Here is a 27,721-nt window from a genome sequence, read left to right on the forward strand (position 1 = left end):
ATTTGTTTGTTTTTTTTTTTTAAAGATTTATTTATTTGAAAGGCAGAGTTACTCACAGAGAGAAGGAGAGGCAGGGAGAGACACAGAGAGAGGTCTTCTATCTGCTAGTTCACTCCCCAAATGGCCACAATGGCAGGAGCTGTGCCCATCAGAAGCCAGGAGCTTCTTCTGGGTCTCCCACGTGGGTGCAGGAGCCCAAACACTTGGGCCATCTTCTACTGCTTTCCCAGGCCATAGCAGAGAGCTGGATTGGAAGTGGAGCAGCCAGGGTTTGAACCGGTGCCCATATGGGATGCCAGCACTACAGGCAGCGAGCGGCTTTACCTGCTACGCCACAGCGCCAGGCCCTCATTCTGAAATTCTTATACAAACATTATTATTCGCTAAACTAGTCAGAGGTCATTCACAGTATCAGTAGTTGGCTTTCAAGATGCTGTCATTAGGATAAACATGTGAAAAGAGGGGGCTGGCAGTGTGCCCTAGTGGGTTAAGCCTCCGCCTGCAACACTGGCATCCCATATCGTCGCCAGTTCAAGTCCCGGCTGCTCCACTTCCAATCCAGCTCCCTGCTAGTGCACCTGGGAAAGCAGCGGAAGATGGTCCAGGTCCTTGGGCCCCTGCACCCACGTGGGAGGCCCAGAAGAGGGTCCTGGCTCCTGCCTTTGGGCTGCCTAGTCCCGGCCATTGTGGCCATCTGGGGAGTGAACCACATGATGGAAGATTCTCTCTCTCTCTCTGCAATTCTGCTTTTCAAATAAATAAATATTTTTTAAAAAAGTGAAAAGGAAGAGGTCTTTATTACTGTTCCGAAGAAGTCCAGTGTAGTGCAGGAGGCTAAAACAACAACGCGTCCATTTCACGAATTTTTTCCTACCCGCAACAGGTGCACGGGAACCGGAGGTGAGGCAAGAGCGGGACTTCCCAGGTCCCAGGCGGGTCGCGAGATTGACATTCCTGTGGGCAGGGTCCGAGGTGGACCTTCTGACTACTTCATTGGTCGTGGCGGACCCGCCCTTCTCTTACCCACCCAATCCCGGACGCGGGCTGGAAAGATCGCAAACACAGGCAGCCAATGAGAAGTGCCGAGGAAGCGACGCTGCGTTACTGACGCGAGTCAGGCTCCAGCGAACTATGCCGCGGGTCCGAAGGTCCCGTGGGCCGGGGCGAGCAGAGCCCGCGGGGCGCTAGCCGCGGCGGCCATGGAGGACGAGCAGCCCGACAGCCTGGAGGGCTGGGTGCCGCTCCGCGAGGACCTCTTCGCCGGGCCCGAGCGGCACCAGCTGCGCTTCCTCGTGGCCTGGAACGACGCGGAGGCCAAGTTCGCGGTGACTTGTCACGACCGCACGGCGCAGCGGCGGCGGCGGCAGCGGCCTGAGGCCCAGGCGGACCCCGAGCCGGACCCCGAGCCGGACCCCGAGCCGGCCGCGCCCCCGCCCAGCTGGGCCGGCCTGCTGTCGGCCGCCGCCCTCCGCGGCGCGCACCGGCAGCTGGCGGCGCTGTGGCCGCCGCTGGAGCGCTGCTTCCCGCGGCTGCCGCCGGAGCTGGACGCGGGCGGCGGGGCCTGGGGCCTGTGGGCGCTGGTGTGGCCGGCGCGCGCCGCGGGCCCCGGCGACGCGGCGCTGCAGGAGCTGTGCGGGCGGCTGGAGCGCTACCTGGGCGCGGCGGCCGACGGCTGCGGCGGCGCCACGGTGCGCGACGCGCTCTTCCCCGCGCAGGGCGGCGCGGCCGACTGCGAGGGCACGCGCGAGTTCCGGGAGCGGGCCCTGCGCGCGCGGTGGGCCGGCGCGGGCGCGCGGCTGCGCCAGGTAGGGCGCCCGGGGCTGAGCGCGGGGGGCTGCGGGGACAGGCGCAGGTGCACCGGGGCCGTCCCCTGGAGGGGGCCGCTTAAGGCCCAGGACGCTGCGTCAGATCCAGGAGCTGGGCTGGGCCCCTCACCTTCGCCCTGGTGATGGTGATAGGTTTAGAGAAACTAAGGGGAGGGGGCGAGACGGAAATCAGGTTCATTAATCTACAGCCCACTAAGAATATCCAAAGTTGGGTGTGTTATTCTATACCCTAAATATGTCCTTTTTATTTATTTATTTATTTTTTTAATTTGAAAGGCAGAGTGGTAGGAAGAGAGAACCGTCTCTTGGTTTACTCCTCAAATGGCTACAACAGCAGGGGCTGGGCCGGGCTGGGAAGCCAGCAGGCTCTCTCAGGGTCCCCCACATGGGTGGCAAGGGCCCAAGCCCGTGAGCCGCCTTCGGCTGCTTTTCCCAGTCAGTTAGCAGGGAGCTGGATTGGAAATGGGGCAGGTGGGCTGTGAACCGGTGCCCATATGGGTTGCCAGGGTCCCAGGCGGACGCTCAACCTGCTGGGCCACCACTCCAGCCCTGGGCCTTTTCTTGTTATTAATGGGGACGATTTCTCTAGAGGTATAAGAATAATTCAGCTACATTTCCAAATTTAATTATCTCCTCTTCAGCTAAACAGAGAGGCTTTTGAATTAAAATGACCACTAGAGCAGTATGTTAGCAGGGTGATTTTGTGCTCTGCTTAAAGATCTGAACGCTGTGTGTGAGTTGATTCTGTTTTTTTTTTTTTTTCTTTTAACAGGCAGAGTTAGTGAGAGAGAGAGAGAGAGGGAGAGAAAGGTCTTCCTTCTGTTGGTTCGCCCCCCCAAATGGCTGCTACGGCTGCCGTGCTGCGCTGATCCGAAGCCAGGAGCCAGGTGCTTCCTCCTGGTCTCCCATGGGGTGCAGGGCCCAAGCAATTGGGCCATCCTCCACTGCACTCCCTGGCCACAGAGTTGCAACGTCATGTAAGCTTGGTATTTGTTCCTGAGAGAGGAACAACCGGGACAGAATCTGGTGCCCCAACTGGGGCTAGAACCCGGGGTGCCGGCCCCGCAGGTGGAGGATTAGCTAAGTGAGCCACGGCCGTAGCTTCTCCTTAAACCCCAGCATTCTATGATGTAGTACTTCCTGTTGGGAAGCTTACACTGTCCCTCACTTGAAGTTCGTTCAGAGCTGTTAGAGCATTCAGTGTATAGTTCCTGCTGTTGGACTGGCTGTTCACAGCCATACAGTTCACCGTCACCTGCAGCTTAACAATGGAGGAAGACTTAAACGTAAGATACATCATACCCATGCAAGCGTACATATCTGGATGCTCTTGTATTTAGAGCAGAAAAGCAATTTATTCTAGAATTAGCCTGATTGCTAAGATTGCTAGGATACATAAAATGAAGCTGAATGTTGTAACTCTGCACTTCTTCTAAATAAGGTTGAAGGGTACCCATTGTCTTACGTTTACTATTTCGTGTTAATGTGTTGAATTTTGTTCAGGGAATCCTCCTTTTTTTTTTTTTTTTTTTTTTTTGAGCACCTTATTAAAAGTGTTGCTGAAAGTAGATCAATTTATCTTTAAGTAAAGGATAGAAGATGGAGAAAAGATAAAAACTGAAAAATAAATAAATAAAAAAGGATGGAAATCGAACACAAAGGAATTTTTTTGAGTTAAAAAAAATCTGTAGCTTGATTCTAGTTCTCTTCTCCAGGGTGTGATGTAATTTTTTTTTCTTTTCTTTTTTCTTTTCTTTTTTTTTTTTTTTTTTTTTTTGACAGAATTAGACAAAGAGAGAGAGAGAGACAGAGAGAAAGGTCTTCCTTTTTCCGTTGGTTCACCCCACAAGTGGCTGCTACGGCCGGCGTGTTGCAGCCGGCGCGCTATGATGATCCAAAGCCAGGAGCCAGCTTCTCCTGGTCTCCCATGGGGTGCAGGGCCCAAGCACCTGGGCCATCCTCCACTGCACTCCCTGGCCACAGCAGAGAGCTGGCCTGGAAGAAGAACAACCAGGACAGAATCCGGCGCCCTGACCGGGACTAGAACCCGGTGTGCCGGCGCCGCAAGGCGGAGGATTAGCCTAGTGAACCGCGGCGCCGGCTGTGATGTAATTTCTTGACAAATGAGCTCCCATAGAATATAAATCCCTCGGTTCACTTCCCACCCCGCGTCAGACGCCATGCTCAGCAGAGAGCAGGGCCACAGCTAAGACTCTTCAGTGGGAGCTTGGTGGGAGTAGTAGCCTGGGGCACTCAAGGAGTTGGCATGCCGGAGAAGTGCTCAGAGACATCTCAGGATGTCTGTATGAGCTTTAAAAAAGAGGACAACCTCATCAAGCCTTTGTGGCTAGAAAAGTCAAATGACAAAATGTCACCCACAATCTACAACTCAAAGATAACTGCCATTAATGATCTTCTGACTCTTTTGGGTCCCTTTGCCTGTGTACATATTGCATAGTTGAGACAAAACTTTATACTCTAATTTTTGCCACATTTAATGATATAAAAGTCCCTATAATTTATTTTATTTTATTTTTTTTGACAGGCAGAGTGGACAGTGAGAGAGGGAGACAGAGAGAAAGGTCTTCCTTTGCCGTTGGTTCACCCTCCAATGGCCGCCACGGCCGGCGCGCTGCGGCCCGCGCACCGTGTTGATCCGATGGCAGGAGCCAGGTACTTATCCTGGTCTCCCATGGGGTGCAGGGCCCAAGCACCTGGGCCATCCTCCACTGCACTCCCGGGCCACAGCAGAGAGCTGGCCTGGAAGAGGGGCAACTGGGACAGAATCCGGCGCCCCAACCAGGACTAGAACCCGGTGTGCCGGCGCCGCAGGTGGAGGATTAGCCTAGTGAGCTGCGGCGCCTGGCAAAGTCCCCATAATTAATCAGTCTTCAAAAATGCAGTGCTGAAGGCCGGCGCCGTGGCTCACTAGGCTAATCCTCTGCCTAGAGGCGCCGGCACACCGGGTTCTAGTCCCGGTCGGGGCGCCGTTCTGTCCCGGTTGCCCCTCTTCCAGGCCAGCCCTCTGCTGTGGCCCGGGAGTGCAGTGGAGGATGGCCCAAGTGCTTGGGCCCTGCACTCCATGGGAGACCAGGAAAAAGCACCTGGCTCCTGGCTCCTGCCATCGGATCAGCGCGGTGCGCCGGCCGCAGCGGCCATTGGAGGGTGAACCAACGGCAAAGGAAGACCTTTCTCTCTGTCTCTCTCTCTCACTGTCCACTCTGCCTGTCAAAAAAAAAAAAAAAAAAAAAAAAAGCAGTGCTGAATGAGTATGGTATTATTCTGCCATATATATAGCATACTTTATTTAATTAGTCTTGTTTTCTATTTTCAATTTGACAAGCTGAGAGAGAGATAGGCAGACAGATGGACTGATAGATCGCCCATCTTCTAGTTCACTACCCAAATGGCCTGCAAAGGCTGGAGCTGGGGCAGGCCAAAGCCAGGAGCCAGGAGCCAGGAATGCAGTCCAGCTCTCCCATGTGGGAGGCAATTACTTGAGACTCCCAGGGTCTGCATTAGCAGGAAGCTGGAGTCAGGAGCTGGAGCCGGAAATTGAACCTGAGCACTCCAGTGGGGCATGTGGGCATCTAACCACTAGGCTAATGTCCTACAAACCGTTGCTGTTTTATTGGTCACTTTGGTTGGAGGACTATAACATTCTCCTATTTAAGCCATGTTTAAAATCAATGTATTAAAGTTGAGAACATTAAGGTTTCTTTGGTTAGTTTTGTTTGGTATGTGTGATCTTATAAATAGAGACTTGAGCTTTATTTACATTTTGCCTCCCAGATCCTTCAAGGACATGGAGAAGCCAACACCATGGTGGCGTTAATGAAAGTTTACCAAGAGGAAGATGAAGCGTACCAGGAGTTAGTTACTGTGGCAACCACGCTCTTCCAGTATTTGCTACAGCCGTTTAGAGACATGCGAGAAGTTGCAACGTCATGTAAGCTTGGTATTTTGGTATGTTGTCCTTATATATATTTTTTTGGTTTTACTACTTTCTTCAGTCTCATTTAAAGGCCAATCTGTGTTTCCACGCTTATGCTTAAATGATATTGTAGACACATTCAAATTGTGTTTAAAATTGATTTATTTGAAAGGCAGAGTTACTGGGGGAGGGGAGGGAAGAGAGAGAAGTCTTCCATCTGCTGGTTAACTCCTCAGTTGTCCTCAATGGCCAGAGATGAGCTGATCTGAAGCTGGAGCCAGGAGATTCTTCCAGGTCTCCAACATGGGTTCAGGTGCCCAAGCACTTGGGTCATCTTCTGCTGCTTTCCCAGGCCATTAGCAGAGAGCTGGATTGGAAGAGGGGCAGCCAGGCCACAAACTGGCGCCCATATTTGCCGGCACTGTAGGCCACAGCGCTGGCCCCTAGGTCATCCTCTTAATATCTTCAGATTTCTGCACATTAAAAAAAATGTGTTTACTTGAAAGGCAGACTGACACAGAGGGGAGGAGAGAGAGAGAACGACCTTCCTCTATCCACTGGTGCACTTCCCAAATGACTGCCAGGCCAGGGTGGTCCAGGCTGAAGGTAGGAGTCTAGGACTCCATCTGGGTCTCCACAGTGTCCACGGCCAGGGCCCAAGCTTGGGCCATCCTCTGCTACTTTTCTAGGCACATTACAGGGAGCTGGATCGGAAGTGGAGCAGCTGGGATTCGAACCATTGCTCTGATACTGGATGCTGATGTCTTAGGCAGTGGCTTAACCCACTGTGCCACAATGCCAGCCCCAGATTTCTGCACATGTAAAGGATTAGCACTTTTTCATCTGATGAATAGTTTTTGATGTGATATTTACTTGTTGCAACGGACACAGGCAGATTTCTTAGAAAATTGAGCAGCAGGACCTAGTTTTTAATTCAATAATCTAAACTTTAATAAACCCTGTCATCATTGTTATTTCATGGCACCATTGAATAAGCCTGTGGCACTTTCGGAAAAGGAGTCATTGTTATCCCCGTGTTAACAGATGAATCCAGAGCCCCAGGAGCTAAACAGGAGCTATGGGTCTCTCAGCAGCCGGCAGCGAAAGACGACAGAGAGATTTCTTGATTTTGTCCCTGCTATGGGTCATCCTTTCATACTTCCTCACGTGATCCATACCAAGTATCATACAAGAACAGCCGTGTCACGGTCAGATGGCACGCACGGCACTCTGGCTGTGGATAGAGTTGTTCTGCTCATTATCTTGAATGTCTACCATTGGGAGAGTCTTCACTTCCTGCAGGTATTGTTTTTTTCCTCTTTCAATAACAGCTTTCTTGAGATTTAATTCACAGATCATGCATTTAAGTTGTACAACTTGGTGGGTTTAGTAGTTCCAGAGTTGTGTAACCATTCCTGCTATCTAATTCCAGAACACTTTGCCCCGAAAAGAAACCCTATGCCCCTGAGCAGTCCCTCCCAGGACCCCACCTCCAGCCCAGGCAGCCACCAATCTGTTTCTGCCCCTGTGGATCTCCCTATTCAGGGCATCATATGTAAATGGCATCATGGAATGTGTGGTGTGTGGTCTTTTGTGACTGGCTCCTTTCATGTAGCATAATGTTTTACAGTTCATCCACCTGTAGCATGTGTAGGATTTCATTGCTTTTTATTGCCAAATAATATTCATCATATATGGATATACTACCTTCCTTCTTATCTATTCATGGACATTTGAGTAGTTTCCACTTTTGGCTATTATGAAAATACTGATATGAGGCGGGCGCCGCGGCTCACTTGGCTAATCCTCAGCCTGCGGCGCTGGCACACCGGGTTCTAGTCCCGGTCAGGGTGCCGGATTCTGTCCCGGTTGCCCCTCTTCCAGGCCAGCTCTCTGCTGTGGCCAGGGAGTGCAGTGGAGGATGGCCCAGGTGCTTGGGCCCTGCACCCCATGGGAGACCAGGAGAAGCACCTGGCTCCTAGCTTCGGATCAGCGTGGTGCGCTGGCCGCGGCACACCAGCCGTGGCGGCCATTGGAGGGTGAACCAACGGCAAAGGAAGACGTTTCTCTCTGTCTCTCTCTCTCACTGTCCACTCTGCCTGTCAAAAAAAAAGAAAGAAAGAAAGAAAGAAAATACTGATATGAACATCCGTGTACTGGTTTCTTTCTTTTCTTTTTTTTAATAGAACAAGCAGATAGAAGATTGATGTCTTGCTCTGTCACTCTGCCTTTCAAATAAATAGTCTTTTTAAAAAAATAAATAAATGATGAGAGACCCATAGAGAAAGATATTCTATCTGTTGGTTCACTCCCCAAGTGGCTACAATAGCCAGATCTGAGCCAAGCTGAAACCAAGAGCCTAAAACTCCATCCATGTGCTTGGCAGGGGCCCAAGCGCTCAGGCCATTGTCCACTGCCTTACCAGGCCATTAGCAGGGAGCTAGATTAGAAGTGGAACAGCTGGGACTCAAACTGATGCCCATATGGGATACCAGTGTCGCAAGGGTCAGCTTAACCCACTGTACCACAACACCGGTGCCCTAGTCTACCTGTTTCTGTGTGAACATAGTTTCCATTTCTCTTATGTACTGAGTGGAATTGCTGAGTCACACACTCGGTATTTAGCCGTCTTAAGGGCTGCTGGACGGTTTCCAGAGCAAGTTCACTGACTCACATCCTCACCAGCGGCACACGAGGGCCCCCGTGTGTCCACATCTTCTCCGACACTCGTTACCATCTTTCCGTTCGTAACCACCTGGTGGGTATGAAGGGTGTCTCACTGTGGCTTTGATTTGCATTTCCCTGTGCATACTTCTCATGTTACCACATTGAACTTTCATAAAAGGAAAACTGGATGGTGGCACCTGTCAGAGTTCTGACTGTTACAGCACTGGGCTGTAGGTTGGGCAGAGGATTTCTTTTTCTCATAGTTCTGGGGGGCAGGAAGTCCAAGACCGAGGTGCTGGCAGATCTGGAGTCTGGTAGGGCTGCTTCCTAGTTGGCCATCATCTTGCCGTGGTGAAGAGTGGGGAGGGCCTGTGTCTCCTCTTCCTTCCATAAGGGGACCAGTCCCATCACGACAGCTCCACCCTCACACCCACTTTCCTCCCACATGCCGCATCTCTAAATACCTCTCCACTGGTCAGGCTTCCGGATATGGATTTCGGGAGGACACAACATTCAGTCCGTTTCCGTGATGTCGTAATTGTGAGTGCATAGATTTTAACCATTTTTTAGGTGATTTTATATTGTTCAACAGCTTCCTATCATGTCACACAAAGAAACCATGACAACAGTTATGTACCCGGCCCCATGCTGAGTGCTAAACAACACAGATCTCACTTAAACAGTTGTGCGTGATTATTGACAGATGGAAACATCCCGACAGCAACCGCAAGTTGTTTTGTTTTTATTTATGCCACAGAATACCCCCTTTCTTCCCCCAGGCAGTGCCTCACTTAGAAACTTTTTCATATACTCAATAAGAGATTGCCAAATGAATAAACATTTAATTGACCCAAGAAGGAGTGGGTGCTGTGGCACAGCGGGTTAAGCCACTGTCTGAAGTGCCGGCATTCCATATGGATACCCGTTCGAGTCCTGGCTTCTCTGCTTCTGATCCAGTTCCTTGCTAATGTACCGGGAAAGCAGTGGAGGATGGCCCAAGTACTTGGGCCCCTGCCACCCACATCGTAGACGCAGAAGAAGCTCCTGGTTCCTGGCTTCAGCCTGGCTCAGCCCTGGCCATTGTGGCCATTTGGGGGAGTGACCCAGTGGAAGGAAGATCTCTCTCTCTCTCTGTTTCTCTTCTTTCTTTCTCTCTGTAACTCTGCCTTTCAAATAAATAAATAAATCTTAAAAAAAAAAAATCCTATTGACCAAGTAGTATTAATAAAAGTAGAACAATGCACGTGCCAGCTTCCTCACGGTTTCCTAACGGCTCTCTCATTGCTGTGATCTCTTCCTGAGACAATTTTCTCTTCTTTCCACGTAGAAGTCCCTGGATGAGGATGACCTGGGTCCTAAAAGGGTCGCCGCCCTGCAGAAGGAAGCCAAGGAATGGGCCAGACAGGCCAAAGACGCCGTTGTCTCCATTCAAGATATCACGGTGAATTATTTTAAGGAAACAGTAGCAGCATTAGCAGGTGTGTACACGGTGCTGTGACGTGACGTGCATACCTTTCATTTTCTTCAGGAGGCAGCTGAGTGCCCCTGAGCTGGGTCTTCTAGGGGCAGAGAATTTGGTATAAGGATAGGCGAAAGCAGGCACAGGGTGGGGAGAGTCTTCATCATGTATTTGTTCAGCACGTGGAGAATGGCAGTGGCAGTGGTGACGTGAGGGAGATGGACGCTGGGTCCTGAGAGCCTGTGAGATAGACACGGGGCTCAGTCAGCGCAGCCACGGGAGGCCTCCCGCCCCAAGATCTGAAGGGTAAATGGAAGTGGAGGTGGCAGAGAGTGAGGGAAGAGCGGAGCAGCTAGAAGGGAGAGCGTCCTCCAAGGCCCCTGGCTTGAGAGAGCGTGGCAAACAGGAGGCACTGGAAACCCGCGGGGCTGGATCGCAGAGTATAGGAGAATGTGGTAAGGGGGAGAAGGCTGGCAGACAGGTGGGGTCAGACCACATAGGGCTTGTGTTGGCTTGTCAGTCTGGCTAGACATAGAAACAGTCGGAATGCGTGCACCAGAATGTGAGAAGCAGTCGTCTTGGCTAGGTGAGATTGTCACTTATTAGTATCCTTTCTTTTTTTCTTTAAAGATTTATTTTATTTATTAGAAAGAGTTACAGAGAGAGGAAGAGACAGAGAGCAACAGAGGGAGAGATCCTCCATCTGCTGGTTTACTCTTCAAATGGCCACAATGGCCGGAACTGGGCCATACCAGAAACCAGGAGCCAGGAGCTTCTTCAGGTCTCCCACGTGGATGCAGGGGCCCAAGCACTTGGGCTGTCTTCTGCTGCCTTCTCGGGCGCATAAGCAGGGAGCTGGATTGGAAGTGGAGCAATTGGGAATTGACCTGGCACTCATGTGTGATACTGGCATCACAGGTGGCAGCTTGTGCCACATGCCAGCCTGGATTCTTGTCTTTCTTTAAAGTGGAGTACCTAAAATTTGATATTAATGACCATGTATTACTTTAGCAATGGTAAAAAAGTTATTAAAACAGTTTTTCTATAGAAAAGATGTTTTGTAAGTGATATGAGAAGCAGTAAATGAAAGATTAGCTCAGGATAAACTTTTTCCAGTTTAATGAGTTGTACTTATATTTTATTTCATTAATTATAACCCAACAGGAATGCAGAGACAAATGGAACAGGACAGGAAGAGATTTGGCCAGGCTGCCTGGGCCACAGCAGCTCCCAGGTTAGAAAAACTCAAGCTAATGCTGGCCCGAGAGACTCTGCAACTCATGAGAGCCAAAGAACTGTGCTTAAATCAGCAAAGAGCTGAAATTCGGGGAAAGGTGAGACACAGGGTAAAGCAAGGTGACTTTGTTTTAAAAATACACTTTTATTTGAGCCAGGCCCTTGCTTTCTGGGCACTGTCAAAGAGCTTCCTTTCTTCACCTGCTCCACTTACTGCAGGTAAGAATTCAGAGACTGTAGCGGATGGGTGCAAAGCTTCCCTTTGGTCAAGATGCATTTGAAATAGTGCACTCTGGGATTCACTTTTTAGTCACGCTGAAATTAGTACTGAAGCAGGCAACATACTTTAAAATCAACCCAGCAGTGTTTTTGGTGCATCTTTAATCCTGGGATCATTTTAATCCCAAATCATAGTCACTTCCATTTTTTCCTGTAATCTTACGTCATTAAAGCAGAAAACACTCTAAATACCTGTCTCAGCTGGCTCAGGCTGTGCTGGCCACTGTAACAAAATAGCCTAGGTTGAGTGGTTTAAAGAACAGATGTGTATTTTCAACAGTTCTGGGGCTGCAGATTCAGTGTCTTGGAGGGCTCTCTCCCTGGCTTGTGGACAGCCGCCTCCTTGCTGTGTGCTCACACACCTTTCCTTGATGCGTGGGCATGGAGAGAGGCAGCTGTCTCTTCTGAGAGCACTGATCCCATCATGAGGGCCCCCCTGGCTGTGGGAGAGGCAGCCGCGGAGGCTGGTGTCACAGGTGGTGAAAGAACTCCCCAGAGCAGAGCGAGCGAGCAGAGCTGGATTCACAGGACACGCTGCAGAAGAGCAGCAGGCAGGCCGGACAGTTAGAAGCTGACCACTGCGGCAGCGTGATGAACTACAAACCTAGAAGCGTTCTTGTAACTGCAGAACCCTACTTAGGGTGTGTTTTTCCCATGATCCAGTAGGTCTTCCCAGGGAGGTGATTTGCAGTTCTGGGTAGAGCTGGGGAGCCTGTACAAGGCCCTTAGCTTGGGACTTTCCTAGTGCCCCCTGGGCAACCCTCCACACCAGTCTCTGGACAGAAATCTAAATCTAATGAACTCCAAAGGCCCCCACCTCCAAACCCCATCACATTGGGGATTAGAGATACCACATACGCATTTTGAGGGGACCCAGGTATTCAGTCCATCACAACACTCTCAAAACCTAAATGTTTTCACATTTCAAGGCTGAGAGCATTTGTAACATGTTGAATCAAGCATTTTTGTCTCATTGGATGCAATACAAAAATGTTTCTTCCCTCTTTGCTTGTTTTATTTTGAGAACGGAGCAAGGAATAGAAAACAGCTAGAATGCGTCTAAAGTTTGCTTTGAACATGCTAATTATTTTAACTCACTCTTTTTTCTCCATGAAAACAAGATGGAAGACCTTCCAGAACAAGCAAAAAATATAGATGTTGTAGATGAATTAGAAATACAGTATTATGAAATTCAATTAGAACTGTATGAGGTTAAATTTGAGATACTGAGAAATGAAGAAATACTGCTCACTACACAGCTGGACTCTATTAAAAGACTTATAAAAGGTAAATTTTATATTTACGTGTGTGGCTTAAAAAAGTTTTAAATTACGTGCTTAAGGAAATACAGGCCGTATTATCAATTATTTCTTGTAAATTATTTGTTTCATCTACTGAAATTTGTGAAATAAAGTTTCCTTTTAGTATTTTTATTATTCAAATAATATAATCATTATTAAATAATCAACAAAACAAAGAAACAGTAGGATCTCAATCCCGTCATCAGTAGTGACAATTTGCTGTGTAACATTTTATCGTTTCTTACATGCCAATGTGTATGAATAAATATCAGAATTTTAAACCAAAAATATATATCCTGTTCCACAACTTCTTGTTTATCTAATTGATAATAACCATTTTTCCATTTCAATAAGAAATGAAAACACCCACATTTTAAAAAATTCATTTATTTATTTATTTATTTATTTTGACAGGCAGAGTTAGACAGTGAGAGAGAGACAGAGAGAAAGGTCTTCCTTCCGTTGGTTCACCCCTCAAATGGCCACTACGGCTGGTGCGCTGTGCTGATCCAAAGCCAGGAGCCAGGTGCCTCCTCCTGGTCTCCCGTGTGGGTGTAGGGCCCAAGCATTTGGGCCATCCTCCACTGCCTTCCCGGGCCACAGCAGAGAGCTGGACTGGAAGAGGAGCAACCAGGACAGAATCTGGCTCCCCAGCTGGGACTAGAACCCGGTGTGCCAGCGCCGCAGGTGGAGGACTAGCCTAGTGGTCCTCGGTGCCAGCCAACACCCACATTTTAATGGCTGCGTAGTATTCCGTTACATTGATCTACTGTGATTTCCAGCTTTTCACTGTTTTGAACAGCATACAACGGACAACTTTCCTTTACACGTGTCTTTGTGTAGAGATTTCCTTAGAACAAATTTCTATAGGTGGAACATTGGGTTAAGGACAAGGCATATTTTACATTTTGATATATATATCTGTTAAGACAGCATTGACATATGATTTTCCCTCACTTATATTTTCTAATTTCTAAACTTCTTACCACCTAATGGTCCTGGTCCAGACAGGTCATACAAAATGACACTCATCATCAGAGTAGTGTGAGAGTAGGTGTTTTCCCATACTCAGTGGCACTACTTTAAGTTTTTGCCTACTTGATAGGAACAAAAGGCACCTTCAGATTTTCATTTATTTAACCATATGTAATACTGAATGCAGCTTTGAATATTTATTGGCCACTTGCTTTATTTTATGAATTGCCTACTCATGGTCTTTGTCCCTTTTTCTTTGGACCGTTTCCTTTCCATATTAAGGATGTTGATGTATTATCTGTCAGATGTTACAAATAATTTCTCCTTGTCATTTGCTTTTTCTTACGTGGTGTCGCATCTGTCATTCTTTTCTCCATGGTTTCTGCTTTTGCTGTTATACTTGTGAAAGTCCTCCTCATCCCAGAATCACACCCGTATTTACTTAGGTTTTCTCTTAGTATTTTTATGATTTTGTTTTTTGCAAAATTTAACTCCTTAATTCACATGAAATTCATTTTGACTGGGGGTAGGAGTCTAACTTTTCCCCTCCCAGTTGTTAGCAGTTCCATATCACTGACTGAATTTGATTTGACTTAATTTGATTTAGAGGCAGTGGGGGAGAGCTGTCACTCACTGCTTCACCCCACTAATGTCCACAATGGCCGAAGCCAGTAGCTGGGAACTCAATTCAGGTCTCCCATGTGGGTGTCAGGAACCCAGTTCAGGGTCTGCGTCAGCAGGAAGCTGGAATCTGGAGCTGGAGGCAGGCACCTAGCCCAGGTACCCTGAGAGTGGGTGCAGGAGTTTTAACCCCAGGCTGAATGCTGGCCCTGCACTCACTGATGTTAACAACATTTTCCCTAGTACTTTGGCCCTCTTTTCTATCCAGAATTACCAGCGTCACCCTGGTCTATCTAGGGGTTGTCCTCCTCCAGGGACTTGTGAGTGGCTCCTGGTGCCGGCTCCAGCCTGTTCCTAGGACCGTATCTTGGAAACACACTGCAGCGTCTGGTCGGGCGAGCACCCGCCTCGTTGCTCTACCTCCCCACAAGGCTGCTGACGCTCTCACTCCTTTATTCTTCCAGATGAAGTTGAGAGTCACTTTGGCAAGTTCAGAACAAAGCACTGGAATCTTGACTGGGACATTGCTTAAAACTAGAGATGGCTTGGGGAAGAGCTGTCATCTTTGCAATTGTGACTTTTCCCACCCAAGAACGTGGTATGTCTCTGCACTTATGTAAATGTCCCTCCCTTCCCAAGTTCCTTCAAGTTTAATCATTTCATTCATGGAGCTCCTGAACACTTAATTCTTAGTATTCAAAAATTTTGCAATGATTTCAAGTTATACACATTTAATATATTTAAGAAGAAACTATTTTTTATAAAAAAGAGTTAATTTGGAAGGGTGAACACCAAATGGTTCATAAGGTTTTCCTCTGGGAATAGGGTCTAGCCGGTCTAAGGAAGGAAGGAGAACATTTGATTCTTTATTTTGTACTGCTTTAAAAAAGTCAGTGTGTAGTCAAGACTGAATAGCATTAATGCACCTGTTACTATGAATACGAATGGGGTGCTGTTGGTGGAATGTGCATGTCTTTTTGGAGGGCAATTGGCAATGGTCTTATGCCCCTTCAAAAGCCATCTGCTAAAGAAGTACTAAAACAGACACACACAGACTTATCCCCAGAGGTGTTCATCACAGTGAAACGGGAACGTGGCGACAGTATTGTGTGCTTGAGTTGTTAGTGAATACTATGTCGTCATTAAAATTGTATTCTGGGGCCGGCACTGTGGTGTGGCAGGTTAAGCTTCCACCTGCAGTGCCAGCATCTCATAAGGGCACCAGTTTGAGTCTCGGCTGCTCTGCTTCTAATCCAGCTCCCTGCTAATGCAGTGGAAGATGGCAAGTGCTTGGGCCCCTGCACCCACATGGGAGACCTGGAAGAACCTCCTGGCTCCTGGCTTTGGCCTGGCCCAGTCGCCACCATTGTGGTCATTTGAGGAGTGAACTAACAGATAGAAGATCGATCTCTCCCTCTCTCTCTTTCTCCTCTTCTCTTGCTGTCTCTACCTTTCAAACAAGTAAATAATTCTTTTTTTTAAATTTGTATTTCCATCCCACGGAGATGTTCCCTTAGAACTCTGCTGGCAGGTGTAGCTGTGTGAGAATGTGTATACTGGCACACAGGCCTTAAATGTTGATAGTGACTCTCCCTGGGTGGGAGAATTACGCGTGGTCTTCAGCTTGCTAACATCTCAACATTTTTAATGCATTTTTGTGTGTGACAAAATGTCTTCTAAAAGCATCATTCACATATTTTTAGAGAAACAGAATGAAGTTGTCTATTACGATCCCTGTGAAAATCCGGAGGACCTGAAAGCCATCGACCAAGCGGGGGCGCTGCAGGACGAGAAGCATCTGGAGGTGTGCGAGCTCGGCCGGCAGCGCCGGCAGCTGGAGTCCCGGCGGGGCAGTATCTGCGCCAGAAGAGCCCGGCTCCGGAACCGCAAGGTGGGCGCTTGCGGCTGCTACGGGGCCGCCCTCCTGCGTTCTGAGATCAGTACAGTAAGGTTTATACCAACGCGGTGATTTACCTCGTGTGTTTATTTGGAGATCAGTGGCTGCAGTTAAGATGTTTCAGCTATCCTTTAACACGTCCTTTATTTCCCCTGGGATCTGAGCACTGACCATAGTCTCTGCATTTTGATGAATTCATTCAACAACTGTTTGCTGAGTGCCATTGCATAGCAGGAGCTTTTAAAACCCTGATAGGTAAAACTCTGATACTCAACCCTAGAAAATTCTAAATATATTTTATTGTAAATTATTGATCACCAAATGTCAATCACAGATATACTCAGTTCAGATCTTATACTCGATGAGTGATTTTTTTCATTACAAATTTTAATTGATACATTAACACTTGTACATATTTATGGGGTACTGCATGATGTTTCCATTTACATCATATAACTTAAGTCTACAAAGCATATCTTCTCAAATATTTAACATTTCTTTGTGGTGAAAACATTCATAATCCTTTTTTCAAGATTTTTTTATTTGACAGGCAGAGTTAGACAGTGAGAGAGAGAGAGACAGAGAGAAAGGTCTTCCTTCTGTTGGTTCACCCCGCAAATGGCCACTACGGCTGGCGCGCTGCACCGATCCGAAGCCAGGAGCCAGGTGCTTCTTCCTGGTCTCTCATGCAGGTACAGGGCCCAAGCGCTCAAGGACTTGGGCCATCCTCCGCTGCCTTCCTGGGCCATAGCAGAGAGCTGGACTGGAAGAGGAGCAACCGGGACAGAATCCGGTGCCCCAACCGGGACCAGAACCTGGGGTGCCTGCACTGCAGGTGGAGGATTAGCCTAGTGAGCCGCGGCGCCGGCCAGTACATTAGCTTTTATGAGATAATACAGTGCCTTATCATTATCTGTAGTTACCCCACTGTCCAATAAAACCCCCAAACTTATTTATGCTGTCTAACCGTAACTTAGTACCCAGTGGTCAAACTTTTTTGCTTCATTTTTTTTTTTAAGATTTTATTTATTTGAGAAGTAGGGTTAGAGACAGAGAGAAAGGTCTTCATTCCGCTGATTCACTCCCCAAATAGCTGGAATAGCTGGAGCTGGGCCAATCCGAAACCTGGAGCTAGGAGCTTCCTCTGGGCCTCCCAGGCGAGTGCAGAGGCCCAAGCACTTGAGCTGTCTTCTACTGCTTTCCCAGGCCACAGCAGAGAGCTGGATGGGAAGAGGAGCAGCTGGGACATGGACTGGCGCCCATATGGGATGCTGGTGCCGCAGGCGTAAGGCTTAGCCTATTACGCCACAGCACTGGCCCCTGCTTCATTTTTTAAAACTGCATGATTATATAAGTAGGTAAACACACTAAGTCACTTTATATTTTCCAACATAAAAGAAAGCTACTTTTTTTCATTCACCATTTTGTATTTTTTTTTTTTTGACAGGCAGTTAGACAGTGAGAGAGAGAGAGACAGAGAGAAAGGTCTTCCTTTCCGTTGGTTCACCCCCCAAATGGCAGCTATGGCCAGTGTGCTGTGGCCGGTGCACCGCGCTGATCCGAAGCCAGGAGCCAGGTGCTTCTCCTGGTCTCCCATGGGGTGCAGGTCCCAAGCACTTGGGCCATCCTCCACTGTACTCCCGGGCTACAGCAGAGAGCTGGCCTGGAAGAGGGGCAACCGGGACAGAATCCGGCGCCCCAACCGGGACTAGAACCTGGGGTGCTGGCGCCGCAGGTGGAGGATTAGCATAGTGAGCCGTGGTACCGGCCACCATTTTGTATGTATTAAAATTTTCTTATTGGAATTAGGAAAACATGAACCTTCAGCTTCTTTTGTGGATTACATAAATGTTATTACTCTTCCATGCAAACAGAAATACATTTAAAAAGTTGTGTTGGAGGATGTCCTTTGCATGTGTGTGTAACTGTGGCATCTGGATGTGGGAGCTGTTCCTCTGCTGGTCTGAAGATACAGACAGGAGTTAGGAGTTCACGCTTTGCTCCACACTTTGAGCCCTGTGGGTGCCGGGGCACTGGCGTGGTGCTGCAGAGGTGTGCAGGGTGAGGACAGCCCCCACCGCCCTGGCACCGGCCCTAAATCCAGACTGCAAGCCTCACCCTTCACCTTCCAGGTGAAGTCCCAGGACTCTCGCTGCCTAGTTCTGGAAATGCTGGACTTTGGAAGGCGCTGGGTTAGCAGAACCCTGGGGAGTTGAGGTCAGGCTCTGGGGTCTCATCTTGGCATTGAAGTCACAGCTTGGCCACTTGGTGGCTGTGTGACCTTAGGCAAATTAACCACATCTTTTTTTTTTTAAAGATTTTATTTATTTGAAAGCTAGAGTGACAGAGAATGAGATCTTCTGTTCAGCCCCCTAAATCTCTTGTGAGTTGAGTTTTCTCACCTGTTGAAAGAGGATCACAACATAACAGACAACACAGATCTCCTGGTTGTTACGAGGACAGCGTGGCGTCAGGCAGGGGCGTGCTTGGCACTGGGGCCGAGACCTAAGACATTCTCGCTGAATACTCACCTTGTCATTCTGTCGATTTCCATCACGGTAGTGGCTAAGCACGGCTCACATACAGGTTTTTTTTAAAAGATTTATTTTTATTTATTTGCAAGACAGAGTCACAGAGAGACAGAGAGAGGTAGAGACAGAGAGAGTGGTCTTCCATCTGCTAGTTCACTCCCCAGATGGCCGCAATGGCTGGAGCTGAGCCAATCTGAAGCCAGGAGCCAGAAGCTTCCTCCAGGTCTCCCACGTGGGTGCAGGGGCCCAAGGACTTGGGCCATCTTCTACTGCTTTCCCAGGCCACAGCAGAGAGCTGGATCAGAAGAGGAGCAGCTGGGACTAGAACCAGTGCCCATATGGGATGCTGGCGCCTCAGGCCAGGGCTTTAACCCGCTGTGCCACAGCGCCGGCCCCATCACATACAGTTTTAATATAACTTCACCAGTACTTGCAGGTGGTGATGCTTTTGCAGGTATGTTTGGGAATATTAGTATTTATAACATTCTGGGAAAAATTTTTTAAAAGATCTATTTATTTATCTGAAAGGTGGAGTTACAGAGGTAGAGGCAGAGAGAGGGGTCTTCCATCTGTTGCTTCACTCCCCAAATGGCTGAGCTGGGCCAGTCCGAAGCCAGGAGCCTGGAGCGTCTTCCAGGTCTCCAACTCGGGTGTAGGGGCCCAAGGACCTGGGCCATCTTCTACTGCTTTCCCAGGCCATAGCAGGGAGCTGGACCAGAAGTGGAGCAAGTGGCAGTGGCGGGGTTGAAGGCTTAGAGAGCGCCTGAGCGTGCTGTGGACCAGAACTTGGACTTGTGCGCCTTTGTCCTCCATTGTGTTTCCTTGTTGTCGGGAGCCCGGAGGCCCCAGCGCAGTGGCTGCATTTGAAGATGATCTCCAGGAAGAAAGTGCTGCTGGAGGTGATCATCCTGGGAGATTCTGGAGTTGGTAAGAACCACTCGTGAACCAGTATGTGAGCAAGAAGCTCAGGAAGCCACGATAGAGGCAGACTTTCTGACCAAGGAGGGCATGGTGATGACAGGTAGTTGCAATGCAGACCTGGGACACGGGACAGGAGCGGTTCCAGTCTCTTGGCGTAGCCTTCTACAGAGGTACAGACTGCCCCCAACACGTTCAAAACCCCTGAGAGCTGGAGAGAGGAGTTTCCCATCCAGGCCAGTCCCCGGGATCCTGAAAACTTCCCCTTTGTTGTGTTGGGAAATGAGATGGACTTTGAAACCAGACAAGTGGCCACAAAGAGGGTCCAGGCCTGGTGCTACAGCAAAACAACATTCCTGACTCTGAAACCAGTGCCAAGGAGGCCATCCGCGTGGAGCAGGGCTTCCAGACCATTGCGCGGAAATGGGGGTGGAGCTGCGCGGTGCATTTCCTGAACCATCAAACTGGACAAGAACAACCGGGCCAAGACCTCAGCAGAAAGCTGCAGTCGCTGAGAGGCAGTGAGAGTACAGCAGAGTCCTTCACAACCCAAGAACACACTTAGGCCTGCCGCCACAAGCCCCTCTCCTCCCCTAAACCAGATTCATCTCTCACCTCCAGCTGCCAAAAGGAACCCTCCAAACACAGCCACACCCAACACATCTCTCTCGTGCGCGCTCTCTCTCTCTCTCTCTCTCTCACACACACACACACACACACACATCTGACGCAAGCAAACTCTAGCCCATGCCTGTGGTGGCGCCTAGGGGCCTGCCTGCTCACCACACAAACCCTTGTGTATGGCAGCAGGACAGGCTGGTAAGTCAGCACTGGAATCTTATTCTGTGTGTCTACTGGAGAGAGAGAGAGAGAGAGAGAGAGAGAGAGAGAGAGATCTGTTTACAGTTATTCTGTCTTGTTAGTTTTTTTAATGATCTTGCGGTCTCTTTACCCTGCACCTGGCCCCTCCTTGAAGGCTGCCCCTTGGGGAGCCTGGTGCCCTGCGCTTCATTACAGGCTCACACCCAGTCTCATCAGGCTGAGTTCTTTATGTACCTGTTAATGCTTGTTACTTTTAACTAATCAGATCTTTTTACAGTATCCATTTATTACCTAATGCTTCTTAGAAAAGAATCTTACAGTGCTTGTTAATATATGCAACCAATTAAAAATGCATAAATTAGTGTAAGAAGTGCTTGGATTAGGTGTTAAGTCCTGTAATGCAGATGTGTGAGATGGAGGGCTGAACCCTGTCTGGATTACAGAGCGTCAGTGACTCGGGACTTGGACCTCAGCTCATGGCGGTGATCTGTACAGTAGGACACAGGAATCATGGCGCCTTTTATCAAGGACTGAAAAGCCGAAATGCTCTTCCTCTCTCTGGGGGGAAACTCTCCCCTCCCTCTGTGTCTAAGTTTTCCAAAAGGTTGATTTGCGTGATACAGTGGTGTGTGCGATGGATAAATAGCTGTTACTACAACAACAGCAACAACAAAGTGGAGCAGTCAGACCCAAACCAGCACCCCTATGGGACGCCGGCAGTGCAGGCGGCTGCTTTCCCTGCTGTGCCACAGTGCCGGCCCCTGGGGGAAATGTTTAAAATAATCACATCAGAACAGACTGTTAGGGGCCAGTGTTGTGGCATAGTGGGTAAAGCCTCCACCTGTGACACTGGCATCCCATATGGGTGCCAGTTCAAGTCCCAGCTGCTCCACTTCTGATCCAGCTTCCTGCTAATGTACCTGGGAAAGCAGTGGAAGATGGCTCAAGTGCTTGGGCCCCTGAAGCCACATGGGAGACCTGGAAGAAGCTCCTGGCTCCTGGCTTTGGCCTGGCCCAGCCCTGGCTGTTGTGGCCATTTGGGGAGTGAACCAGTGGATGCAAGATGTCTGTCTCTCCATCTCTGAGACTCTCTGTATAACTCTATCAAATAAATTTTTGGATTATGTGTTAAGTCCTGTAATGCAGGTGTGTGAGGTGGAGGGTTATGTAACTTTCTCCCTCTGTAACTCTGTCAAATCAATAAATTAAATCTTTAAAAAAAAAAAAGAAAAGAAAAGAAAAGAAAAGAAGATCGTTGCAACGCATCCTGTTTGGGAGCGAGGGCTGCCTGCATTTCCTGTCCCGGGCAGGGAGTTGCTTTCCTTCTCAGAGCCCTTTGTGGTGACAAGTGATTCCCCCAAGCAGCTGGTCACACAACTGTGGGTTGGAGGCCGTGACACCATTGCCGCCCATGTCAACAAACACCTTACATGACAGCCCAAATGCAATGCTTTTTCCTGGTGCTGTAGCCCAGGGTAATATTAAAAACCATGTAGGTGATCTGTATTATTCCACCAGGATCAGTGCCAGGAAAATCATCGGCTCCGACTGCAACAGGCTGAAGAAAGCAGGAGATACGTTCATCAGCATCACGGTATTCAGAGGGTGAGTAGCCGAGGGCGAAGGCTGTACATTTGGCAGTGTGGCCCGGGGTTGGTCCACGCCTGGGGGAATGGGAGCATTGCCTCCGGGGCCTGCCCTGCAGCCTGGCCCCGAAGCCCAGGCGGGGACCAATGTCTTACAGTGCCTTTCTTTGCCAAGACATATTGGATGGTGATTGTGAGCATTTTACAAATGTTTGTTTCAATAGAAAAGAGACAAGATGAAAGAAGAGGAGCAAAAGAACAAAGAGTGGATAAACCAAGAACGCCAAAAAACGCTCCAGCGACTGAGAGCATTTAAAGAGGTGAGGTCTGGGCATAGTCACATCGCCCTTGTTTTCTTTTCAAGATTGACTGGTGATTGGTTGATTGATTTTCAAAGTCAGAGTTACAGAGAGAGGGAGAGACAGAAAGAGGTCTTCCATCTGCTGGTTCACTCACCAGATGGCTGCACCAGCTGGGGCTGCACCAGGCTGAAGCCAGGAGCCAGAAGCTTCTGGGCCTCCCACGTGGGTGGCAGGGGCCCAAGCACTTGGACCACCTTCCGCTGCTTTTCCAGGTGCATTGGCAGGGAGCTGGATTGGAAGTGGAGCAGCCGGGACACAAATTGGTGCCCAAATGGGATGCTGGTATCACAGGTGGCGGCTTAACCCTCCAGGCCACAGCACTGGCCCCATCACCCAGATTTTCTGGGAAGTGAGTAGAAAAGTATAAAGTATTATGAACAGATCATTCAGAACATGAAATTACAAAAATACCATTCTACGTGGCATAGCGAGAAAAGTCAGCAAGTCTAGATTAGTGTCTCAGAAACCATGCTGAAGCAAACCATGGTTTCTGCCGCATGGCACGCCCAGGTTCTACTCTCCCCTCCTTCCTAAGTGGTGTGGACCACACCCTCCATGGTTTACATAGGGAAAATGGCTCAGCTGCTGTCCACTTGAGCTGGCCGTTTTCTTCACTTGGGATGAAGAATCCCTTATCACGTTGTCACGGAAGCATTGTGACCTAAGTGCATGAACGTGCTCTGTTATAAGTAAACGGGGGCCGGCGTTGTGTTACAGTGGGTTACGGTGCGCCTGTGCCACCTGCATCCCATGTGGGCATGGGTTCAAGTCCTGGCTGCTTCTCTTCAGATCCAGCTCCCTGCTAATGCAGAAGATGGCCCAAGTGTTTGGGGCCCTGCACCCACATGGGAGACCTGGAAGAAGCTCCTGGCCCAGCTCTGGCCATTGCAGCCATTTGGGGAGGGAATCAGTGGGTGGAAGATCCGCCCCTCTCTGTCACTTTGCCTTTCAAATAAGTAAGTAAGTCTTAATCAAATTCAAAAAAAGCAAAAAGTTTTCTGAAAAAAAAAGTAAATAGGAACTATTAAAGAATATCACTGAATTTATTGACCAGAACAGACCTGCTCTCACCTCCCACCCCTTCATAAAGACCCGAGGTGACTGGTGCTCCCAAAAGAGGGAACAAGACCTGGCACAGTCATCGACGGGACTGGAGTAGAGGAAGCACGGCCTGCTAACACTGTCCTGTGTGGGCCGTGCTGCCAGCGTCACACTGTACCTGGACCAGCAGTAGCTGCCATGACCGGAGGCCGTCCACCCAGGCCCTGCGGATCCTGATTTAATCGGGCTGGATCAGGGCCTGGGTGGGAGTCAGGGTCGGCAGGGGGAGTGGAAGGGGAGCCACGTGACCGCTTCACGAGAGCAGGGCCGTGAGGTGTGCTGTGACCGCTCAGGCCCTGTCCCCAGGGGGCGCTGGTCACCCATGGAGGTGATAGGGAGGAAGAGACAGGGCTGCAGCACTGTCATCGCCCGTCTGCTCGGTCCTGACTCAGCACGCAGCTGGCCAGCAAGCCTTTCAGATACAGGTGGGAGGGGTATTACAGTCTAGACCCACGTCCGCGTCGACGGATTGGCAGCCTCCCTGGGCATTCTGATGGTTTGCATTTGGGCTGAGTTTTTCACAACACTTCTTCATTTCCAGAAACGTCCAGCTCGGCCTGTACCAAGAACCTCTTGCTCTGAACCTGGGGCTCCAAACCCGTCCCCTGGCCTCTCCCCACAGACACCCTCACCCGCCGTGTCATCATCCCCGTGGGAACCCAGAAGCACTCTCTCACCCCAAGGCGCTCCTGTGAAGCCCCCCCGGTGTCAAGACTGTGTGGGAAACGGCCCTGCCCGGGTTTTTGTGACAGGTGGTGCCCAAACACCCTCCACATCCAGTGAGGACTTGTCCCTGCCGCCGCCTCAACACCCTCCCCTTTCTCTTCCCCCACCCCCACCCCCACCACCGCCGCCGCCGCCGCCGCCGCCGCCGCCGCCGCTCCCTGCTCTGCCAACTTGGTCTCAAGTTCATCCAAGTTCACACTTCAGGCCTACAGTCCAGGATGACCAGCCACTGCCTCTAGTGTGTGAGCAACCTGCCCAGAGGCCACGTGATGCCTGGGAGAGCCACCAGGGCCCAGGTAATGTCCTGGGACTGTGTCCCTGCTCCATGTTCCCACCCCAGGGGCCGCCGGCTGCTCCCCTGCGCCCTCAGAGTCCTCTGCGTGCCTGCCTTGAGCAAAGGGAGTGCAGCCGGAGACGCCAGCCCAGCTCGAGCACCCCGCCCCCACGCTCCCAGTGACGCACTGCGAGCGGTGTCTGAGGCTGTCAAAGAACCATCTGTCTCAGGTTTTTTTGAGACTTTGGTATGTGTTGGGTTTCTGTCACTGAGTGTGTTTACACTTGGCTTTAAGCTCACCGTTGCATCTCTGTGGGCTTCGTTACAGAATTAAACTCTTGCTCCTGAAGCAGGATCTTTCTTGGAAGCTGCTGTGGAGGAACGTTAGCCGGCTCTCCTCCCCGACCCCCTGGCTCACTGAGAAGCCTTGGCCCGGGCAGGCTTCTGAAAGGCAGTGGCCCGGCCCCTTTTTGTCTGTGCGAGTTCAGCGCACCCAAGTGAATATTTCCAGGCTGGCTGAGGGCTCTGGTTGTCGCTCATGGTTCTAGTTATGGCTTCAGACATCGTTGGGGACACTGTTTAAGACACTTGGGGCAGGGGAGGGGAATGTGTGGCCCACAGGCCGTGTAAGACCCATGAAGTTACTGGGTCTGGCCCCACCAAGGCAATCGTAGGCAGGACTCCAAATTCAGCGCATCTATAGCCAGCTCGTTTTCAAGTTGAGTGTTTTGTATGGCCCACGAAGGATGCTACAAAGATCACAAGGGTCCTTGGCAGGAAGAAGTTTCTCAGCCCCACTAGGCTGTCAGACTCAGGGCCTGCTGCTTTGGGGTCTGTATTTTAGAGAAGTCTTAGCAAAGTGCTCTGTCCATTTGCTTTTTTTTTTTTTTTTTTTTTTTTTTTTGGCAGACAGAGTGGACAGTGAGAGAGAGAGACAGAGAGAAAGGTCTTCCTTTGCTGTTGGTTCACCCTCCAATGGCTGCCATGGCCGGTGCATCGCGCTGATCCGAAGGCAGGAGCCGGGTGCTTCTCCTGGTCTCCCATGGGGTGCAGGGCCCAAGGACTTGGGCCATCCTCCACTGCACTCCCGGGCCACAGCAGAGAGCTGGCCTGGAAGGGGGCAGCCGGGACTAGAACCCGGTGTGCTGGCGCCGCAGGTGGAGGATTAGCCTAATGAGCTGTGGTGCTGGCCTCCCATTTGCTTTTAAAATATATATGTAAGCACGCCTGTCTGGAACACACAAGGTTCCTGTGGCAGCTGATGGGAGTGACCTGCAGAACTGGCCGTGTGAGTTTTCTGGTTAACTTAAGTTTGGGGTTTCTCTGTACCTAGCACTGGGTACAGACAAAAATGCTCACAACTGTTTTGGGTGGAGAGCTGGCGGCCCGTGTTCCCCAGGGTTTGCAACCACGGTGTGAGAGTGAAGAGCCAGAGCCCGCGTGGCCTGGGGTGCAGCTGGACGTGGGCAGGTCTCTGTAAGGGCCCCCAGGCCCAGCTCTGCGGCTGCGCACACAGTTTGGGGAAGCCCTGTGCCACTCACAGACCCTGCTCCAGTGCCCTGAAGGGGATGGGAAAGGGGGTTGCCCCGGCAAACCCCCTCGATTGTGGAGTTTTCTTCTCCCAGGAGGGAGCTTAGTAAGTTACAGTCTAAACCCAATGGGCAGGAGCTGGCAGGTGGCCGTTCAGTCCTGAACCAGAACTGGTTACGCCCCTGGAGACCTTGTCCGGAGGACGTCTAAATTAGCGGCAGCGGTCTCGCGCGTATCCAGCAGGTGATTAAAAAGCTCTTACCCCCTCAGGGGTCTCAAGGTAGCAGAGTGAGAATTAGCTTCTCCTCACCAGCGCTTTGAAACTCCGATCTCATTTGTGTCTTGACAGCGTATTTCACACCTTCCAAAAGCGAGCGTGTAGCGGGCTGGGGCAACGGAGGTGGAATTAAAACACGCGGCACACAGGAGACTGTTCATTGAGCTCCCGATTCAAAGGCTGCTTTGAGCCCTGCAAGTGTGGGAATCTTCTCACTTCTCTGCATAGCGTGACTCATCACCGGCTGATGTCCAAGAGCAAAGTTAAACCCAGCAGGGTACATTAAAAAAAAAAAAAAAAGAGTGTGCCGAGTGGGAAGTGAACAGGAGAGGACAGGAGGGGACAGGAGGGCGCAGCGAAGTCAGGCCCAGTGGCTCAGAGGATTTCCACCGCAGGAAGGGGTGACAGCCTCCGGCCCTCGAAGGGCAGCATTCTGACGGCTGTGCACGATGTCCCTCTAAGTGGCTCTGGTTTGAAGACGCTGGGTTGCACGTGGCCAAGATAAAATGTCAGCTGTTAAGCCGTCTTGGCCGCGAGCAGGAGCTTAACGCTGACCCGACGCAGGGCTTCAGCAGAGCCGCGATTAGTGATTATTTATGACATCAGGGCGCTAACTGATGCGACTGCTCTGGCAGCCCGGGAGGGAGAGAGCTCGTTTTCTCTCCATCCTAACACCTGCTGTGCTTCCTGGGTTGCAGGCTCTATGGACGAAGTGCTGGCCTCCCTAAGGCGTGGCAGGACCCCGCTCCGGAGCGTGGATGTGCCCGCCGGGCCCCCGCCCCGCGCCGCGGTCAACGAGCACATCCTGGCCGCCATACGGCAGGGGGTCAAACTGAAGAAAGTCCACCGGGAGTCAAGCCCCAGCCCCGGCCAGAAACCCGCCAGCGACCTGGAGAAGAGCATCAAGGCCGCGCTGCAGAGAATCAAGAGGGTGGCCGCCGACTCCGAGGAGGAGCTGGAGTCCGGGGAGGAGGAGGAGGTGACGGTGGCTACGGAGCAGAGCCAGAGCGAGTGGGACCAGTAAGCCCCGGGCCATGCTGGATGGAGGCAGCCTGGCCATGCAACACGCTGCTGCAGGGGGCGGGGGAGCAGAGGTGTGGAGACCGCCCCACACTGGTGGGTAGAAACCCGGGGCGAGTGCGCCGGCCCAGGGGAGTCAGACGCAGTCTTCCCTTGGGGAAACCCAGCAGCAGCCCCCGAACCCCAAGGGCATCCCCGCCAGCCTGCGAGCAGGGGGAGCAGCGGACTATCACAGAACGGCTTGAACGTGCACGCCCCGAGTCTTAGCCATAATCAGAACACACTGCTCATGTTCAGGGCAACTTTAAATATTTAAATAGAATGTATTTTATGTATCGAGCACTGTGTCAACTCATAATAAAGAGCTATTTCTAACACA

General features: G+C 50.4%; 1 protein-coding gene and 1 pseudogene across 7 annotated transcripts; both read left to right on the forward strand.

Annotated features, from left to right (window-relative positions):
* The first annotated feature begins 1,067 nt into the window (after positions 1-1,067).
* Positions 1,068-27,721, forward strand: WHAMM (WASP homolog associated with actin, golgi membranes and microtubules). 6 transcript variants are annotated; one of them, XR_016218364.1, is made up of 10 exons: positions 1,073-1,805; positions 5,619-5,792; positions 9,755-9,905; positions 11,051-11,220; positions 12,523-12,688; positions 16,002-16,189; positions 21,963-22,071; positions 22,277-22,372; positions 24,057-24,537; positions 27,021-27,721. XR_016218364.1 is itself a non-coding variant. In XM_051834239.3 (10 exons), exons 1-10 carry the CDS (start codon positions 1,200-1,202, stop codon positions 27,344-27,346), a joined length of 2,445 nt encoding a protein of 814 aa, XP_051690199.3. In that variant the 5' UTR covers positions 1,075-1,199; the 3' UTR covers positions 27,347-27,721. The 6 variants fall into 6 exon arrangements, 2 of the variants coding, with proteins under 2 accessions (XP_051690199.3, XP_089166899.1); XM_051834239.3 differs by having other exon boundaries at positions 1,075-1,805; positions 21,985-22,071; XR_016218366.1 differs by lacking the exons at positions 21,963-22,071; positions 22,277-22,372; positions 24,057-24,537; positions 27,021-27,721 and adding exons at positions 14,763-14,896; positions 15,556-15,759 and having other exon boundaries at positions 1,072-1,805; positions 16,002-16,129.
* On the forward strand, positions 16,196-21,706 carry LOC149123197 (ras-related protein Rab-7a pseudogene; annotated as a pseudogene). Its single transcript, XR_016218368.1, has one exon. The product of XR_016218368.1 is annotated as a ras-related protein Rab-7a pseudogene (transcript).

Source organism: Oryctolagus cuniculus, chromosome 12 (genome assembly GCF_051225735.1).
Source record: "Oryctolagus cuniculus isolate XC-2025 breed Fujian yellow rabbit chromosome 12, ASM5122573v1, whole genome shotgun sequence".
Taxonomy (NCBI): domain Eukaryota; kingdom Metazoa; phylum Chordata; class Mammalia; order Lagomorpha; family Leporidae; genus Oryctolagus; species Oryctolagus cuniculus.